The 19,760-nt window shown below is 45.0% G+C and overlaps 1 protein-coding gene across 1 annotated transcript in view; it reads left to right on the plus strand.

The window, feature by feature from the left end:
• The window catches only part of KCNK1 (potassium two pore domain channel subfamily K member 1), a 42,678-nt gene that overhangs the window by 19,692 nt on the left and 3,226 nt on the right, over positions 1-19,760 (plus strand). Inside the window, exon 2 of the mRNA XM_041750092.1 lies at positions 18,697-19,092. Coding sequence (XP_041606026.1) covers positions 18,697-19,092 — 396 coding nt within the window. The remainder of the gene's footprint in view (positions 1-18,696; positions 19,093-19,760) is intronic.

Below are 19,760 nucleotides of genomic sequence, written 5' to 3' on the forward strand. Positions count from 1 at the left end.
CGTTGGTAGGCCACTAGAGTGGTCATCAGAGAGATTTTCATGGGTTAGACCATAAGAGTAGAGTGGGGGGTGGGAAGAATTGGTCAGATTCTAGACATTCTTCAATGATGGAGCCAGTAGCATTTGCTGAGGGATTAGACATAGGTGAAAGTGATGGAACAAGAAGAGAGAGCATCACCATAGGGTTTTTGGTATGAGCCACAGCAAGAAAAAAGTGCCATAGACTGAGAGGAGACAAACCCAGAGAAACAGGTTGGAGGTAGTGGGGGAGACCCAGGAGCTCAACTGGGAACATGGTAAGATTAGATGCCTGGGGGTGCCCAGCCAAGTGGAGAACTGAGGACATTGTTGGATGTGTGGATCTAGGCCATGCAACCTCACAGATCAGAAAGAGGAGGGATCAAATAAGAAGCCAGAGAGGTGATCGGTGATGTCATGGGAAAGCCAGGTGACTGCCATGGCCTGGAGGCTGATCAACCAATGATGGAGACATTGTTAGTAGGCATGAGTGGTGGTATCAGATGCTACCGATGGGTCAGTAGGTGAAGGTGGAGATTGCCATGGGATTTAGCAATGGCAAGGTCCTGGATTGGTGGGGGTAAAAGCTCAATCTGAGTTAGACTCAAAAGAAAATGAAAGTGTCCTTAGGTGGGTGAGTAAATAAGCTGTGGTCTAATGAATGGAGTATTATTCATTGCTAAAAAGAAATGTGCTATGAAGCCATGAAAAGACTTGGAGAAATCTTAAATGCATATTGCTAAGTGAAAGAAGGCAAGGTGAAAAGGCAGCGTACTGTATGTTTCCAACTATAACATCCTGGAAAAAGCAAAACTGATGGGGACAGTACAAAGATCTGCAGTTGCCAGGGGTTGGGGCGGGGGTGCTGTGAATGAGCCTCAGAGGAGTTTTAGGGCAGTAAAACTGGTCCTTATGACACTCTGCGGGTGTATAGCATGTCATTATACATTTGTCTAAATCCATAGAATGCACCAGGAATAGACTGTGGACATTCTGGGAGATAATAATGTGTCAGCGTGGGTTCGTCCACTGTCACAAATGTACTCCTCTGGTGGGGAGTGCTCCTAACGGGGGAGGCTGTGCGTGAGTGGGCAAGAAGTGTACGGAAACTCTCTGTACCTTCTGCTCAATTCTGCTGTGAAACTAAAACTGCTCTAAAAAGTAGTCTATTAAAAAAAAGGGAGAGAGACAGAGGTGACGAACTGGAGGCGGAGGTTGATCCTGGTTTCTAAGAGTCCTGCTGTGCAGAGGAACAGAAAGATGGGTGTTAGCTGGCGGGGAAGTGGTGGATCAGAGAAGGATCAGTGTGTTTCTGTAAGATAGAGTTAACAACGTTTATGGAAAGCGTGCCGACTCGCTGGCCCGTGTCCTGGGGTGAGTGAGTGGGTCCGGGACCTCATGCTGGGGTGGGGGGCAGAGCTGGCTTCCTAAACCCAAGAGACAGGCAAGGGGGGCGGTCATTGTCACGGGTGCAGAGATGGGCCAGTGCATTCTTACGCGAGCTCTATTTTGTTGGCTTCTGTTTTCTCAGTAAGAGGAAAATGTTAGGAGAAGTGGAAACAAAAGGACTTTGAAAAATTCACCCATCCACTTCACCAATTTTTCTGCCCATCTCTCGATTTTTCACCATAATTCCTCTCAAGCTAGCCTCTAAGCTCTTTCAAATCAAAATTTCCATTTGGCGGTGGGTGTTCATCTTTTCTTAGACACAGAATTACCACGCTTTCAGTAGGATCTTCCTGACTGTGGCGTGTTTCCCAGGGCCTGGCCAGTGATGAGGTTTTCATCCGTATGAAACCTCTACCACAGGAATTCTGTTTTTTGGTACACCGGAATGGTTAGAATGTAGTGTCCTTTTGGGAGCCTCTGGATTAAAAGTAAATTCAGTTCAGATGTTTGAGGTGCAAGAAATTCATTTTACATTTTAAGTGGTTCTATTTATTGGGCTGATTAGACTTAACATTTAAGGCCTCTAAGAGCAGAGATTCTTAGCAGCTATGGGGGAGAGGAGAGATATGTAGTGTGAATACTGAGGATTATATTTTATATTTACTGTGCAAATTACAGAAATTAATGCTTGATGGAATGTTCAGGGCTGTGGAGAAACAAAACACATAAAGGGTTATCCGCCCTCCCCTGCTGGACAAGCCAGACTCTCTCCCATGATGGGTTTACTTTTCTTTGTGTTGTTTAGCCGAAGGGAGCATTGATTTTAAAAGTTAGTAAAATACCAGTTTGGCTATCCACCCGTGTTAGCTTACATGTTGTCAGTAGTAAAACAAAGCCTTTGGAGTGTTGGATTGAAATGGTTTAAAGTGAGGGGGACCCCACGTGCCTCCACTTCCCCTGACTGCAGTGTGCCTGCCCTGAACAGGGAGCTCACGACAGCTGTTTCCTGATGTCACACAAAGCTGTAGGAAGAGAAGAAAAAGTGATTCTTTTCTCTCTCTGGGGTGTGTGTGTATGTGTGTGTTTCATGATCAATTTAAAAAAAAAAAAAGGAAAGAAAGAAAAGAAGTGACCAGCTCTAGGAATGATGGTTTAGCACGCATGAGAGTGTTTCCCTTTCCGTAGATGGGACCAAAGCACTGCAGAATAAACTGTCTTGTGCAGCAACTTCGTGAAGATTCTGGAGGCTGCCAGCCTTTGAGGAGGGTCTTCTGACGGCCCTTCTGGCTGGGCTGCCCGATGGCACAGGTGCGGGGCTGTGGGGACCCAGCTGGTGCAGCGCGGGAAGTGATGCATATACCAGCTCTGCAGCCATGGGCGCGATGACTAAGTTGAACCAGGCTCAGTCGCGTTTTATGCCAGAAAGTAATATTTTTAGAAAGAGAGGAATTCACGTGACTCCTCCAAGCAACTTGTGCTTCCTACATTTGGCTCGAAGGGGGGAGTGTGTGTGTCCACAGAAGTGACAGATTAGGTTTTTCCTGCTACCCCAGGGTAACTGGCCATAACAAATGAGACCACTCACTGTTTGGGAGGGTAAACCATAAGCCCGATGACAATTAGTTGCCTCTGATCAAAAGTCTTCAGAGGTCTTGTCCCCACAGCTTTGCACCTACATGTGTATTTGTGCATGGCTCTTGGCTCCACAATTGGGCTCAGATCCTGATGTACCAAGAGAAGAAATGAATATATAGGATTTGGGTTTTTCATTCATGTGACCCTGAATCTGGACCAGATCGAAAACAGGGCTAGCACTGGCCTCATGTTGTACATATCGGCCTCTTTCTTTCTTATTTAGAACGTTTTTTACCACAAAGTTAACCCCTAATAATACACCGTTTTGCATTTTTTAAGATGCTGTTTCCATATCTTTATTTTTCATTAAGATAAGAGGAGCATGGCTACGCTCCTGTGTCTGTGAAGACACAGCATCTAAATCATCTAAAAACCTTTCACGCGTTATGGGTGTGTCCTAGAGACCTGAACATACACAAACTATTCCTAGTTTTTGGGCTTAGACCGAGAGGGATTTATCTTCCAGCTTTATTGCCTAGTGGCATCTCTCCACAGGAGATACCCTCCTTTTCACCACCAAACTTCTGCTCACTTATCTGCCAAGAATCTTTAAAGTTAGAAGAATCTAACGTCTGGCAAAGCATTGAACATTCTCTGTGTGTTTGGGTCAAATACCATCCTCCCCTCAAGCCAGCCATTTTTTAAAAAGCAACAGGCAGTCAATCATCCCATGAATTTGACATTGTGGTTTGTTCACGTTTGCTTGGTTTTAGTTTTGGTTTTCATTTTGTACTCCTGAATTTTATCCTGAAAACTCCTTTCTGCAATGCAATCCTGAATGCTGATTCCTTTTTACACAAGTGCCAGATTGGAATTCACCTGATAGAGATCCTTAGTGGGGCTCTTCCTGCCTCATTCTTGCTTTATGCTCTTGCTAACCTCGTGTTTTGGGGATAAACGGAAAAGAGAGTTTACAAATTAAGCATTTGTTGAGGGGTACTGCCATTACTCAGTATTCTCATTTTTCCAGTGAGGATCTGCAAAGGGGACTTTGCAAATGTATCCAAAGAGAGGCCTGAGATGAGAATTTTCTTTCCCAAACAGAAAGACTGTAATCCCCCAAGTATGTGGGAAGCAATAGGGAGAGAAAGCCCTATAATACTTGTTTGAGGCAGTAACATTTAAATAAATTGGAAACTAGTCCTTTGATAACTTTTTTGCACCATGGGTAGATTTGAAAAGGCATGCAAACACTTAAAAGAAATAGCAATTGCACAATATTGGTATCTATGTAGGCTTAATTCAGACTGGTTTATTGTGGGCTGGCCAGTTAAGGAATAGAGTAATTGGCATTCTTGTTGCTAAGCTCTTAGGGACTTTTGGGAAGCCCAACCTTGCTTTTGACCTGGTGATTAGCTTGAATTCAGTAGACTCATTATATTGCTAATTTCATCTCCATTGAAAGATAAAACAGACATGAAAGTAATTAATTATAGTTAGATGTTAATGGTAAAATGAGTTGACCTCAAAAGTTATTTTCTGATCATGTGAGCTAATTTCCCCATGATGGAAATGTGGTTACATTTTACATATGTATTTTTAATCTCTTAATTTACAGGAGGTACCCCTGTAAATTGCTCCAGAGGTGGCTTTGTGGAAAAATGTTGAGAATAAAGGCCAGGTCTGTCTCATGTCTGCCCATAATAGCCTTTTAGGGCCGCTTTCCTCCTGAGGGATGCTCGTCACCTGCAAGGCTGGGTTCCAGAGTTTAGAGAAATAAGCTAAGAGCCCCAGCCAAGGGTCAAGCATATCTTAAACATGTAAACTGATCATTGTAATACAAGTAACTATACCAAAGAAAATTGCTTTCAGCTGTGAAAAAAAAAGTTCCAGTTTGTAGTGGCTTAAATTAATGAGGAGGAGGTGCAGTTTTTCTCTGGTGATAAGGTCTGGCAGTGAGCAGTTGCTGGCATTGGTCTAGCTGCTCCACCTGCCTGGTCCCTTCCCCCCACGTGGCTTGGACCCTCAGGCCAGAGTCACAGGTCCAGACATGCTGTCTGGAATAAAGGCAGGAAGCAGCGAAGCTTTCCCGATCCAGCTCCCATTCATATCTGCTTAAGCAGAGCTGGGTCAGGCAGCCAGCTCCTCTCTTCTAGGGTGGCAGGGACAGGAAATGTGTGGCTCTGCCGGCCTCCGGGTCCTGCATGTCAATTGCTGGGGGAGCCCATGCAGGGACCAATGCCTGAGGGACTTGGGGACAGGTCAGAGAGAGGTGAGGGACAGCAGGTGCAAAATTGTGTAAGTGTTGGGGGCGTCCTGAGAATGTCTCTGGATTCCCTCTGATCCAGCAGTGAGGCTGGACACGTGGGTATGAAGCATTCACCTGAGGGATCTGAATCCCTTTTGTGGTGAGAATTGGCAGTGTGGGGGAGGGGCAGAGTAGGAGAAAAGCAAGCAGAGGTTCTACATACAGGGGACTGATGATCACGGCCTCATCTAAGACATCACAGAATAAATTAGGGATGTTTTTCCAAAATCAGTGGCCCTTGGTGTCCACTCAAATGCTAGGGGTGAGGCCGTGAGAGCTGGGGATTGCTCCAAGGCTGGTGGGTGGACAGTGGAGTTGCTCTCTAACCTGGAGAATGCAGCTGGGGGCGGGGAGAGCCAGTCTGTCTGTATGCTGGCTTAAAGGTAGCTGTGTCCATGGCTAGGTGGGTGGGAATGGAGGGCTGGGTTTGAGGAGAGAGGTGCAGACTCGGAATATGTATGGATTAGGGACTTTGGAGGGGGGGCAGGGGTACGTGTAAGTATTAGTTGAAATTAAATGGCTTGGATGGGAGTTCTGGGTGAGAGAATGGCCCACTCTGCACACTCATTGGAATTTGTGTCTTTTTATTTTTTTAAGATTTTTAAAAAATTTATTCATGAGAGACACAGAGGCAGAGACATAGGCAGAGGGAGAAGCAGACTCCCTGTGGGGAGCCCAACGTGGGCCTCAATCATAGGACCCCAGGATCATGACCTGAGCCGAAGGCAGATGCTCAACCACTGGCATCCCTGGAATTTGTGTCTATATGAAGTCAGTTTTACTTTTCCTTCCATCGGGCACCATTTCCTCTGCTGAGCTCCTATTTTTAGTACCGCACTTTTCCCAGAGTAAGTTTCTTTTAAACACTGTACTTTCCTCCCTTGTTCTGCTTTGCTTTCCTTGTCTTCTCCTCAGACAGTGATGCCATTTGAGGGGTAAATGGAGACGTGGATTTCTTAAAAGGGTGTAGGCTGCCCACTGGGCCTCAGATCTTGCGGGTGGGCAGGAGTAGCTAAAGTCACCTCACCCAAAAAAATAAAAAAATAAAAATAAAGTCACCTCACCCCTGCACCCCCTTTGCATGGGTATGAGGTGGCTGAGTCTATATATGGGTACTGCTTCTAGCATCATCTCCAGACAGGGCATTGTTTAAAATCACCTGACACCTCCCCCCCCCCCCACCACCACCAATTATGCTCAGTGTAGAATATTTAGAGTGTGCAGGGAAAGTACAAGGCAAAATCACATGTGATGCCACAGAACTAAAAGAGCTGTTGCATTTTACTTTTCTTTACAATAAAACTGTCACCCATCTCAGGGGGCTCTATTGTGCTCCTCAAGCAGGTACCCTCCTGATTCACAGTCAACAAATATGTAGGAAGTGCACCTTACTGGCAAAGCAGCTCTTCCAGGCACTTAGGCAAACGAGACGAACAAGACCCTGGTCTCCATCGTGGTTGGGGAGGCAGTCAGCACATACCTGAGTAAGATGATGTTTGGTGCCACGGGAAACTACAACAGGATAATGGGTTTCAGTGACCGAGGGATGGAGTTACTTTAGAGAGGGTGACCTGGGAGCCTTCTCTTGACTTAGTGATGCTGAGTCTGAGACCAGAATGAAGAGGAGGTACCAGCCCTGGAAGACCAAGGGAACAGCATGTGCAAAGGCTCTAGGGTTAGGACTCGGACTTTATGAAGAGTAGACACAAGGCTGGTATATCCATAGGGTGGTGTGTGAGGGAAATAGCAGTGGGAAAATTTGGTCACAGAATTAGTCAGGATCCCAGCTGCTTCACTGGCAAACGTAAATGGTCTTGTCAAAGCCCTTGCCTGGGTGCAGTTTCAACATTGGTTGAAATTTAGGGCTAAAACGACCCTATGGCAGACACAGCTGCTTGGTGGAGGGCCAGGTGAGCGTCATGAGGCCCCTTGGGAGGAGGGTGTCCGTGCCCAGGTGGATGGGAGAGTTTCTGCCCTGCACAGCACCCCTCATCCTCCCTACTTCGCCCCCCCACCAGTGATCCCATTCAGGGCCGATAAACACAAGTGCCCCAATGCCAAATGGGGAGGGCCACTTTGCCTTTTTGGTGTTGGTTATCGGTTCTCCATTTCGCCCTGGCACCATGCTCTCAAGGAATCCTTGTGCACCGTGGTAGCTTCATAGGGTAATGGAAGTCCAGCTCAGCATATGTGTGGGGAGCTGTGTTGTTGCTGATTGCAGTTCCTACAGCCTTTAGGAAATAGCATTTTCTGGAGCACTGCATATCGATGGCAGGTTGCTAAGCCCAGGAGGTGCTTCCTGGGATGCACCCCTCCAGCCTGGCAGGTCGACCTGGGCTCCTCTAGGAATTCTGTCCCACATACAGGAGCAGGTGGCTCATTTGCTTTAAACCCCTGGAAAAGCTGTGAGGAAACCCGAGACTGTCTCCAGTGCTTGTGGGTACAGTACAAGGCCCATGGCTCAGGAGTATGTGCCGTTAAAGAACAACCTGAGGTTTCAGCTCCTCTAGCTAAGGAGATTATAGGATTGTTATGGGTTTGAATGGCATTAAATTAAGAAATCAGATTTGGCTGTGCCAGACCTAAGTGCCACACCTCTGAGCTCTGGTTTACCTTCTTTCTATTTCTAGTACTGTCTGTAAGTAAGAATTAGGATTTTAAGGAGTAAAGAAAGTCCTGAACTTCCTCAGAGGTTGTCTAGATGAAAAGTTGCTCTTACGTCCACATTTCAAAGCCTCAACTTTTTTTTTTATTATAGGTGATTACGAAATATATACAAAATTAGAGAACTATATAATGAGTACTCCACATACCCACAGGCCAGCTGTCCACACCCAGTTTTGCCATCCTGTATCATCCGTCCCACATACCTCCCCCTCCTTTTTATTTTTTCCTGGTGTATTGGGAAATTTCTACAAGGTGGTGCTGGGGTGACATGGCCCCCAGGTCTCAGCGGCTTACAGTAACAAGGGTCCGTGTCCTTGGTGGGTACAGGCGGCCCTGCCCCCCACATTCCTTACTCTGGGGCCAAGGCAGAAAGGTGAGCCTCTTCCTGTGGAAATCTGTGAAGAGAAAATGGGGATTTTGAGTTGCTGCCCAGGCATTTGATAGTAGGACCACCCTGCTTGTACCCAGAGTCTGGACATTTAAGTAAGAACCTGAGCTGAGAACTCCTACCCCATGTTCCCACTTTGCTTTTCCTGGGGCACCATTTAAAGTAACCACTTAGAGGAACACCTGGGTGGCTCTTGATTTCAACTCAGGTCATGATGTCAGGGTTGTGAGATCAAGCCCTGCATCAGTCTCTATGCTGGGCATGGAGCCTGCTTGAGAGTCTCTCTCCCTCTGCCCCACCCCTCACTCCCCAAATAAATACATAAACACATAAATAAAAAGATAAAGTAACCACTTTGAGTCAAGCCCATGAACAAAATGAAAAGTTAGGGACCTCTTCCCCAACCACCTTATAAGTAGTAGGTGTTTGATACCCTGCTCTCTATCACTTGCTCCCTCAAGAGCTAGGATGGAGGACTGTCCTTCCTCTGGCTTAGTCCCCCTGTCTGTTTCTGGGATCTATAAGTAATAAATCTGTGACTTTTCTGTAAATGTATGGAAACTGCTCCTTTCAATCAAAACCACCCTGTGGTTTTTCACTTTCCCAAGTAGGAGCTTGGATGCTGGGGGAGCCACCTGCTGACCCTGAATGGGTGGCTTATGCCACCTCAGTCAGTAAATCATAATCTGTATATTCTTTTTTTTTAAAGATTTTATTTATTTATTCATGAGAGACACACAGAGAGAGGCAGAGACATGGAGAAGCAGGCTCCATGCAGGAAGCCTGATTCGGGACTCGATCCCGGAACCGGGATCACGCCCTCAGCCAAAGGCAGATGCTCAACCGCTGAGCCACCCAGGCATCCCTAATCTGTGTATTCTTTATTTAACACACCAACTACAGGCCTCCAAGCACAAAGACCCCACTCATGCTTGTTTCTGAAGGAGATCCTTACCCCTTGGGGTAAGGGTTGGGCCATTACTCAGAGCAGCAAGATCCCCTAGAAGGAAAGGTCTGTCACTTGTCAGACACTTAGAATGAAGAGTTGTTTTTTAGCACCTAGAGAATACAATTAGCACTCTTGTTGATGAATCTGCACTGCGGGGACAGAGGGTAGCAGGTGAAGTTCCTAATTAGGAATAGTGGAGCAAAAGTTATCATTTGAAAGTAATTAGACATCTCCGTTCCTAAGTCTGTCTCAGCAAGTACCTAAATAGCTAGACCAGGGAGTCCATTAATTAGCATAAGGAATAATAGGGGTGTTTTTCATGGGTAAGATTGGTGGTGAAGTTATGTAGATTGACTAGAGATGTTGTTCATCTACTCTTACATGAAGTGGGTATAAAATCTTTGTGCACCCAGCCAACAGGGATCCCTCATAATGGTATTTAAGGCGTAGGACTCCGTCCTGTTCTGTGCTCTGCCACTCAAGGAAGGACCTGAGGATTTTGTCACCTGATTTGATCAGAAGGTAGTTGAATCTAGCTTCAAGAATAGTGTTGTTCAAGAAAAGTGACTCTGGCAAACTACTTGTTCAAGGACCTAAGAGAGTTCGAAGTGCCCTGAGTTTACAACTATTTTGTTCCTCTTTTTGTTGTAATGTGGCACACCTGGTAGAGGAGTTTTGTAGAAGGGACCTGCAGTTTCCACTACCTTTGGTCATTGGAATCTACTGGTATCTCCTCATGAAAAGGTGACTGTGGTGAATGGCCACCATACTGGGTCAGTTTACAATGGAAGGAATGAGAACCTGAGAGGGAGTCTGGATGTTTCTATGGGGTGGGGGGGTCATTACTAGCCTCCCAAATTGCAGAGCAGCCACAAAGTTTCTATGCCAGATTGTTTCCTGAGTGGCTGTGGTAGGTCTTCAGTCATTATCAGGGACTGCTTCAAGCATCAGTGTGGAAGAAGAGGTTTTGAAGGATGTTAGGAGAATTTTTTTAAAAAGATTTTATTTACTTATTTATGAGAGACACAGAGAGAGGCAGAGACATAGACAGAAGGAGAAGCAGGCTCTATGCAGGGAGCCCAATATGGGACTCGTTCCCAGGACTCTGGGATCACACCCTGAGCCAAAGGCAGACTGATGCTCAACCACTGAGCCACCCAGGTGTCCCTGTTAGGAGAATTCAAATGTGTACAGAGAACAGAGATGAGAGTACAGACAACTTCTAACTAGTGTGCCTAGGAACATTCTGGCCCCGTCTGAAAAAGCGTACATATTGTCGAGATGATTCCATTAGTTATTTATTTTCAGCATCAAAAGAGGAGTTTACCTTCGTTGGACTTTGTACATACAGGCACCTGTTCTAATTGCTTTATGTGGATAATTTTATGTAATCCTCATAACCCCTCCATGAGGGTAGGATGTATTACTCATATTTGACAAATGAGGAAATGAAGTCATAAAGTTTCTGAGGGCCTCACAGCTAGTAAGAAGCAGAGCCAGGATTCAGTTTTAGAAATCCGATTCCTCAGCCTGTTCCTCTAAGCCCCACTTAGCTTACAAGCGTAGTATTGCAAAGGGCTTTTTTTGTTTGCATCTTCCTCTCCATGTTCTCAGAGTTCAAGAGCCTTAAAGACTTTACAGTCTGATGGAAAGGAAAAAGAAAATGTTTACTTTATTTCAGGAACCTGGGATGCCTGGGTGGCTCAGTGGTTGAATGTATGCCTTCAACTCAGGCCTTGATCCCAGGGTCCTGGGATTGAGTCCTGCATCAGGTTCCCTGCATGGAGCCTGCTTCTCCCTCTGCCTATGTGTCTGCCTCTCTCTGTCTCTCATGAATAAATAAAATCTATTTCAGGAACCTCTCCCTTTAAAGGTGTAGAGATTTTCCCATTCCACCCAGAGCATCTAGAATCCTTGGGACATCACTGTTTTGAGACTCTATAATGGGAGCAGTGGAAATGTGGTTTGATTCAGCAGATGTCTAGGTACCCCTCCCTTTACACCATGTGAGAGTTTGGGACCACTTTGGCTTCTTCTAGTCTGGAGTTAAGCTTTGGGCCAGGCAAGATCCATATTGACTATGTGCAGGGGTAGGAAGTAGAAACTTAGCATCAAGTAAATGGTGTATCTTCTCTCTCCTTGTCATGCAGCATCTTTTCTATTACCTTTTGAGTCCATCTTCCACTGGGCAAGGTGCCCAACTGTTCCCAAGGGAAAAGAAATTGAAATCCTGAGTTGTCTGCACAGCATCCATGCTGAGGGAGAAATGCCTACAGCATGAATTTTAAAACCCTGTTCTAAAAGTGCATCACTGGGAAGCCTTTCCAATATAGTAACTTTTAAACCTCATGGTAGTCATGGCTGCAGGATCATTATGTCAAACCCAAAGGCAAACCTGAGGGAAGTGGCAGGTAGAGGAAATATTTGCTTTAGTTAATAGATCAGGAAGCCTCATCTAAAAATTGAAGCTTTAGGAAAAACTAGACCCATTGTTCTGTTCTTTTCTTCAGCCTCACTTTGTTGTCCTGCTGCCAAAATTCCTAAGAAATGGTCAGGAATGAGTGAGAAGAAAATAAAAATGAATAAAAAACACAGGAATATGTGAGTCTTCAGCTGTGCCATTTTCTGCAGTGCTCAAACTTTGAGTCAGTTTTAACTATTTTTTTTAAAGATTTTATTTATTTATTCATGAGACACAGAAGAGAGAGGCAGAGACACAGGCAGAGGGAGAAGCAGGTTCCATGCAGGGAGCCCGATATAGGACTCAATCCCAGGACCCCGGGATCATGACCCGAGCCAGAGGCAGACACTTAACCACTGAGCCACCCCGGTGCCCACTCTTCCTTCAAGTGTGCCAGCAGTGGAAGGATGATGGGTCTGTGTGTGACAGGCAGGCAGGTGGGAGCATGGGCATGAGCAGGTATGCTGAGCCGTCTACTAGGGGTGCAGAGGGGATGCCGTGCCGTCAAGGGCATGCATGTCAAGCAGTAGCTGGTAATGGGAATGCCGGGGCACATCCATGGCAGTGCCTTCTCTGCAACAAGTGATCATGCCTGTCAGAGATTATGTGGGTTGCATTCACTGTGAGGATGTATAAGCCCCGACTCCTCTTCTCCTGGAATTGGGGTCAGGTAGATCAGAGAGGATTTCACTTAGGTGAGATCAAAAGTGGAAAGAAATCTTCGAAGGAACCCCAAGGCAAAGGCAATAGTGAATCAGAAAACTAGAATTCTCAAGTCCAGTGGAGGATGAGGATAGGGAAGAGTGAGTGCTCTGCCCCGGTAGCCTGGCTCTGGCCTGGGGCCACTGGGGAGTTTCTGCAAGCCCAGGCGTGGGGTAGCCAAGCCCTGAGGTCATTGTGCTGGATCTCATCTGTTTCAGAGGATTCCTTTCTTTGGAAATATCCAGGATTTCTCCAGTTATTTCCCATGGAATTGGGTAATTGCCCACAGCTCCCTTTCTATTTTTCCCTTATTTCTCCTCACCACAGCCCTAGGGCCAGATTGAAAAGATTGGGGAACACATGGTTCAGATCTGCCTCCCTCACATGCTTGCTGTTAGAACTTTGGTAAACTAATTACATCGTCTCCTTTTTTTGTAAAAGAGGGACTGGCATGCTTATCTCAGAGGTTTGGTATGAAGAAGAAAGGAGATGGTGCTTATGCACACCTGGCACACTGCCTGGGGCATTACACACCAAGCACCTTCCTTTTCTCTCTGGAACACTCTTCCCAGGTCTGCAGGAAAGACCAGAGTTAACAAGTAACAAGTGTGGGGAGAATGTAAAGGTTCTAGGAGTCCAGAGTATAGAAGGGACCACATTCTGTGACTTTTTTGAAATGCTGTCCAGCACGTCTCCTGTGCCTATACCCAGTTCACTGGATTCTTCCTGGTGTGGTTATATGCCTGTCCAGACTGGGCTCCTGCTTTGCTCTCCTGTATCACATCTTTTTTATTTTGATGCTTTGACCTCTTGCAGCCTTGCTGATGTTGAAGGAACTACCCTTCCCAGGGTTAGCCAGTCCTAGATAATGAAGGGCTTACCTGTGAGCACACCTTTCATATACAACCCAGCCAATCCGGAGCCCACACCCCCAAGCACTGCTTTCTCGGACTCTCAGCCTCTGCCCTGCTGCTGCCCTGGTGACCCCCAAGGCCAGATGCTAGATGACGAGGGACAACTGCTGTGCCCCCAAAATCCACTGAAACTTTTCAACCCAGTCTGTGTACCCGGCTTTGCCTGTTCCTTCCTGTGGAAACCACAAGAAACGTGACTGCTCAGAATTCTGGGAAAGCTGTACTAAAAATATGACAGAATTTGGTTATAACCTCGTATCGGGTAGTGGGTCATGTGCAACCTTTTCCTGCCTCCAGTAACCTAATAAAGACCTTAAATAACAGTGCTCAGTAGATGGTACAATGGAAAAAGCTGGAGTTTGGGAAGGTAGAGATGATTACTTATCTTTTTCCATAGGGAAAAAATGCCCTTGACCAACTATTCCCTGTGCTGTACTACTGTAACCTATAGTATCTTCCTGTGCATGTTACCAGATTATCACTGAAAGACGTGACTGGCCCTGTTAGTACCTTGACAGAGTTAGGCTTGCACAGGAGGACAAGGCAGATCGGAAAGCCAGGCTGTCACCCTGGTGCTTGCTTGCCTGCTCATCAGGAACGGCAGAAGGGAGGATAGTTTGAAAAAGTTATTCAGCACGCTCCCTTCTCTCCTAATTTCAGTTTCATGAAGCAGGGCTTCACAGGTGATCTTGGCTTGCAAGAATCACTAGAGGTTAGTGTGAGAGAAGACATTGCAGGGATATATGTCTTTTAAAAAAGACGGAGGGGGAGCCTGGGTAGCAAGTCAATTAAGCATCTGACTCTTGGTTTGGTTCAGCTTGTGATCCTAAGGTGGTGAGATCGAGCCCTGCATCAGGCTCCACACTCAGCATGGAGTCTGCTTGGGTCTGTCTGTCTGTCTCTCTCTCTCCCTCCCTCCCTCTCTCCCTCTCTCCCTCCCTCTTCCCCTCCTGCTCATGTTGTCTCTTTCTCTTTCTAAAATAAATAAGTAAATCTTTAAAAACAACTTAAAAAGATGGAAAAAGAGTTCTAAAAATATGAAAAAATAAAAAAGAATCATAATCTGAAATCTAGAGCTAAAAAGTGGTTATTCAAAAAATCTTAAAACAAAATGGGAAAACAGTGCTAGGGAAGACGCACCATGAGCAAGAGGAGGCTTCTTTTTTGGTTGTTTTGAGCTCACCTTCATCCTTTCCAGAACCAGAGTGATGGATGTGTGGCAGGCGCTCCTTGCCAAAGTTAACACTTCTGATTGTTCTTTTACAGTACTGCTGTTTTGGGGTGAAACTCTCATTGCAAAAAGTACAAGGTGCTCCCATGTATGACATCCAGGCCATTTGCTGGGATCTCCTAGTTTTTAAATGCAGGGTGTTAATATGGGCCATCTGTCAGAATGGCCACTTACAGTTTTTGCCAATATTTCTATTCAGCCTCTTTAGACTCCCCTTGAGTCTTTGCTCCATTGTAAATAACTTCTATAATAAGCAAAATAAAAGAAGCGGTACATTCCCCGTCCTCTAGTTGATCCAGATGGAGGGGATGAACAGAGTTTATCCCGTGTGTGAGTCTTTGAAAAGTATTGCTGTAAAACAAGGAGCTATGAAGACTTGTTGCAGGGTGTCTATAGAAGCTGATCACACACTGAAGCTGTGAAAAAAATTTATTCCAAGCAAATGATAAGATTCAAGTAGCAAAGTCAATGTGACCAGAAGCCTATTCATTGCCAATCAGTGAATTTCTGGCCCTCCCAGATTTGAAGTCACAACCCCAGCATTCTTGCTTTCTGTGGATTGGATAGCACCATGGATGGGAGCCCTGGAATGCTTCATAGCAGAGGACATGATTTTCCCATCAGGGGCTCATGGCCTAATGGGAAAGAGATAACGAATAAGCAAAAGCTCAGGATTGCAGATTAAGGTCTGTTTTATTTTATTTTATTTCTAAAGATTTTATTTATTTATTCATAAAAGACACAGAGAGAGAGAGAGAGAGAGGCAGAGACACAGACAGAGGGAGAAGCAGGCTCCATGCAGGGAGCCTGACATGGGCCTTGATCCTGGGTCTCCAGGATCATGCCCTGGGCCGAATGGTGCTAAACCACTGAGCCACCCAGGCTGCCCAAAAGTCTGTTTTATAGGAGAGGAAACACTGTAATTTATTTCAGTATCTCTACCGGTGTTGATTTCAGAGATTGAGATTCTTTTATAGATGGTTTTTAAGCAGGCATCAAGCTAACTTAATTCAAAGTGTATACGCTGTACTCTATCATACTAAATAATGTAAATAAATGACCATTTATTTATTATATGTGCAAAGTCACAATAAGAGGACACAATAAGCAGTAGGCTACCCCTCTCTCAAAAACATCTGATACATGGGAGGAAGTTGCCTGTGGGTGACTTGTTCTAATGATCTGAAGAGGAGCCCACAAAGGTTCCCTGTCTGGGACTTCAAGAGGGCTTAAATACCAGAAAAACAAGAAGGCCCAGATCCACCATGGCATAGCCCCAGACTAGATGTTAGCTAGCACAGCGTCAGGACTGTTGCTGTTAGAACCAACTGGGAAGCAGTATTTCTTATTTCCGAGGACACTATCCTTAGTACAACCCCCCACCCTATTATACCTATGCTCTTACAATGTCCCAAAATTGTATGAATAGCCTTAGAAAAATGAATGAACACCAAATATGTAAGAAATGAAAGAACACCAAATATGTAAGGCTTATTACTATTTTGCTACATTCTTCATGTTTTGTAATGGATTTTAATATAAGATTTTAAAATATGAGCTTTTCTTGGTGATTTATCTAGGGGTTCAGTTGACTGAACTTGAGTAAATTATTCACCACTTCATTAAAATTCAATATCACTGAAAGTTTCCATCTGATGCATTAAGGGCTATCTGCAAAAGAATTGCTGTGCACTCTGCATAGAGGGTAGTATTCCCAATAAGGCCCGCACCGAAAGTACGGTCAATACCAAAGGAATGTAAATTTAACACTTTACTTTACATTAGCAGAAATTATTTAATGTAACATCAGGAGAAGAAACAGGCTTTCAGTGAGTAATCTACACGTTGGTGATTTTAAATCTCTTAGTGGGAACATATTACTGGCATAAAAATGCATTACTGCAGGGGGAGGTTTAGAGTCTTGTAATGATTATTTTCATTGCTCAGAGATAACATTTTAGTCAATGGAAAGTCAGTTTACATTCTAATGGAAAGAGCTGTTGTCATTTGATAGTAGAAGTTAATCCTAAAATATTTTAAAATTAGATGGTTATTTACTTTTTTTCCTACTAGAACCGAAATCGTGTGATTTATTGGAACAGATGGTACAGAAGAGGTGGGCCACAGGAAATTGGTGTGTTCTACTTTTAGAAAAGATAATTTATAAAAATACTACCAAACAGCATAATAAAGTGATAGACTTACAGACTTTTGCGGAGTCCATCTGATTCCTCCCATCCTACATCTTCTCTCCAAAATTCCTGCCATGGTGGAAGCCACCCTTGGCACCTCCACCTGAGCTCTGTGGTCTCCTCAGACTTTCACACAGGCACAGAACCAAAACTGTGGTCGTTTTCCAGTGGCTTTTTTATGGTTAAGTGAAATGTCCTTTCCAGAGATCTCTGGCCACAAGAACATCTCTCCTGAGGCCTCGCTTCTCCTCTGGCTGGGATTGGCCCCGATCTCCTGTGAGGTGGCTGCTTTACTCAGGCTTCACCAGCAACAGTGGACTCTCTCCTGCTTCCTTCTGTGGCGGGAACATCATTCACCATCCCCATCATTCCTGCTCTCCAGATGCTCTGACTTGCCCACTTCCCCCTTAGCCATGCCCAGAGCCCAACATGGCACACCAAGAGCAGCAGGGGTGTGCGAGGGCCCCATGGATTTAGGCACTTGATGCTCAGAACAACTGTTCGTAACTCTTGAGAATCCAAGATTCCGGAATCTTGCACGTGTGGATGTACATGCTGCAAACAATTTCTGTAAATTTCTGGGACTCCCCATACCTCGTTCATGACCCAAGTGCCCCTGGGCTGGCTGATCGCCACCTGACTGTTGTGTTGATGCTGTGTGTGGGGATCACAAGGAAGCTTTCATTGACCACCTGGCCCTGGGCGCTTCCCCAGTAACTGCCATCAAGCTGAGAATCTGGGGGCCTGGAGCAGAAGGATTGTCAGAGTTGTTTATTTTTCAGGAAGATATGTAGGAGAAATCGGGTTTTGAAATCATCATCACATATGTGAGACTTCTTCGGGATCTAGTTTCACCAAAAAAAAAAAAAAAAAAAAGGCATTTTGTTGGCTTTTTCCTGAACTGACTTGTTCAAACGTGTTAAGCCTTTGAGGATGAAGTGAAGTCCTCATGAAATTTTAAAAACAGTACGTGGACGTGAAGTTTTAAAAACAGTATGTGGAGCCTCTGCCGGCTGGCTTCCCTCTTACCAGCATTTGTTGGATAGTCTGTTGAATGGCTTAATTGGAGAAGGACTCAAACCTCATGGAAAGTCAGATAAACATATGTTTTGACCATGGCCCTAATGTCTTTTTTTTTAATGTACGGCATCTTAGAGCCTTTGGAAATAATAAGGGGGGAAGAGTTATGGTTTCTCAATATGCCATTTAGCCAGGTAGCCAAGCACAATATTTTTAAAAGAAATGCTCACTCCTGAGACTTGGTATGCCTTAACCTTCATGTTCTTTTGCCATGTCTGTATCTTCCTGGAGTCTCCTTCGCCTGCCCAGTTCAGCCATCCCTCTTAGAACATGCTATGAGTAGTTTGTTTTGTTTGTTTTGTCTGGGTACTAACGAGGATCCCCAGGGTGGGGGGAGTGGGGGTGGGGTACATCAGCCTAGGGAAGTAGGTGCCCTCTGATGGGTTTGCCCTGCTGGTCTCAGACAATGGGTGCCAGCCCCTTGGCACCCAGAGCTTCTATTTCAGCCTGACAGTGAATTCAAACCAGGCCTGGGTGTGGTGGGAAGAGCTAGTTAGATTTCATCAAGGGCAATGACATCCTCTGTTGAATTATTGCAGTAAATACTCTTAAAAAATTGTTTATTTGAGACAGAGAGAGAGCGTGCGCACGCACAAACCAGTGGGGAGGGGCAAAGGGAGAGGGAGAAGCAGACTCCCCCCTGAGCACAGAGCCCAAAGTGGGGCTCCATCCCAGGACCCTGAGATCACGATCTGAGCTGAAGGCAGATGTTTAACCGGCTGAGCCACCCAGGTACTTGCAGTAAATATTCTGATCGAGCCTTTAAAGTATCAGACCCGAGGTATGACTGCCCTCCTCTTACTCTTCACCTCCTCCATGCAGGTTATGGCCACACCGTGCCCTTGTCAGATGGAGGTAAGGCCTTCTGCATCATCTACTCGGTCATCGGGATTCCATTCACCCTCCTATTCCTGACAGCAGTGGTCCAGCGTGTCACCATCCACGTCACCCGCAGGCCTGTCCTCTACTTCCACGTGCGCTGGGGCTTCTCCAAACAGATGGTGGCCATCGTCCATGCCGTTCTCCTTGGGTTTGTCACTGTGTCCTGCTTCTTCTTCATCCCAGCCGCTGTGTTCTCCATCCTGGAGGATGACTGGAACTTCCTCGAGTCATTTTATTTTTGTTTTATTTCCCTGAGCACCATTGGCCTAGGGGATTACGTTCCTGGAGAAGGCTACAATCAAAAATTCAGAGAGCTCTATAAGATTGGGATCACATGTGAGTATCCAGACCCCACCCCCTTGGCCTGCTTTACTGTTCACACCCCACCTTACCTACCAATGAATAGTTATTCATTAAAGCCCTGATCGCCTTTTCATTGATAAATTTTCAAGCTCTTTATGCAAAAATCTTATTTTTTCAGGCACCTTAAAACTGCTGATCAATTTCTTACTAATAACAAATAACATAACTGATCAATTTCTTACTAATAACATAGGAAGCATTATAAATTACAGTGTAAAAATGTACCACATAGAATATTACTGAATCACCAACTTTTAATTTTAAAAAAGTTGCTGTTTTTATTAAATATTTTAAGTTCCAGAAAACTAGGGCTAGAATTTAGCCTGTTGCTATCAATTATGTTCTTTAATATACCAGGAAAATCTTAAAAGAGTTGCTGATCTCATTGGTCCATCTGGTTCTTTTTCAAAGAAGTTAGAATATATGTGAACCATTTTCAGAGTTTTGTATGTGAAGTTAGGCATTCAGATTCAGATGGCCAGTGGTTTATAATTTTTAAAATTTTTTTAAAATTCAAAAGGATGTGGGGGAACTTAGAAATCTGTTTTCAAGAGACTCTTAGTTTTGGTGTGCCCTTTCTTTCTTTTGTATCATAATAAGTATACAGTATTCATTTCTGTCATCTCAAGAATTATTCAAAA

Source organism: Vulpes lagopus, chromosome 3 (assembly GCF_018345385.1).
Source record: "Vulpes lagopus strain Blue_001 chromosome 3, ASM1834538v1, whole genome shotgun sequence".
Lineage (NCBI taxonomy): Eukaryota > Metazoa > Chordata > Mammalia > Carnivora > Canidae > Vulpes > Vulpes lagopus.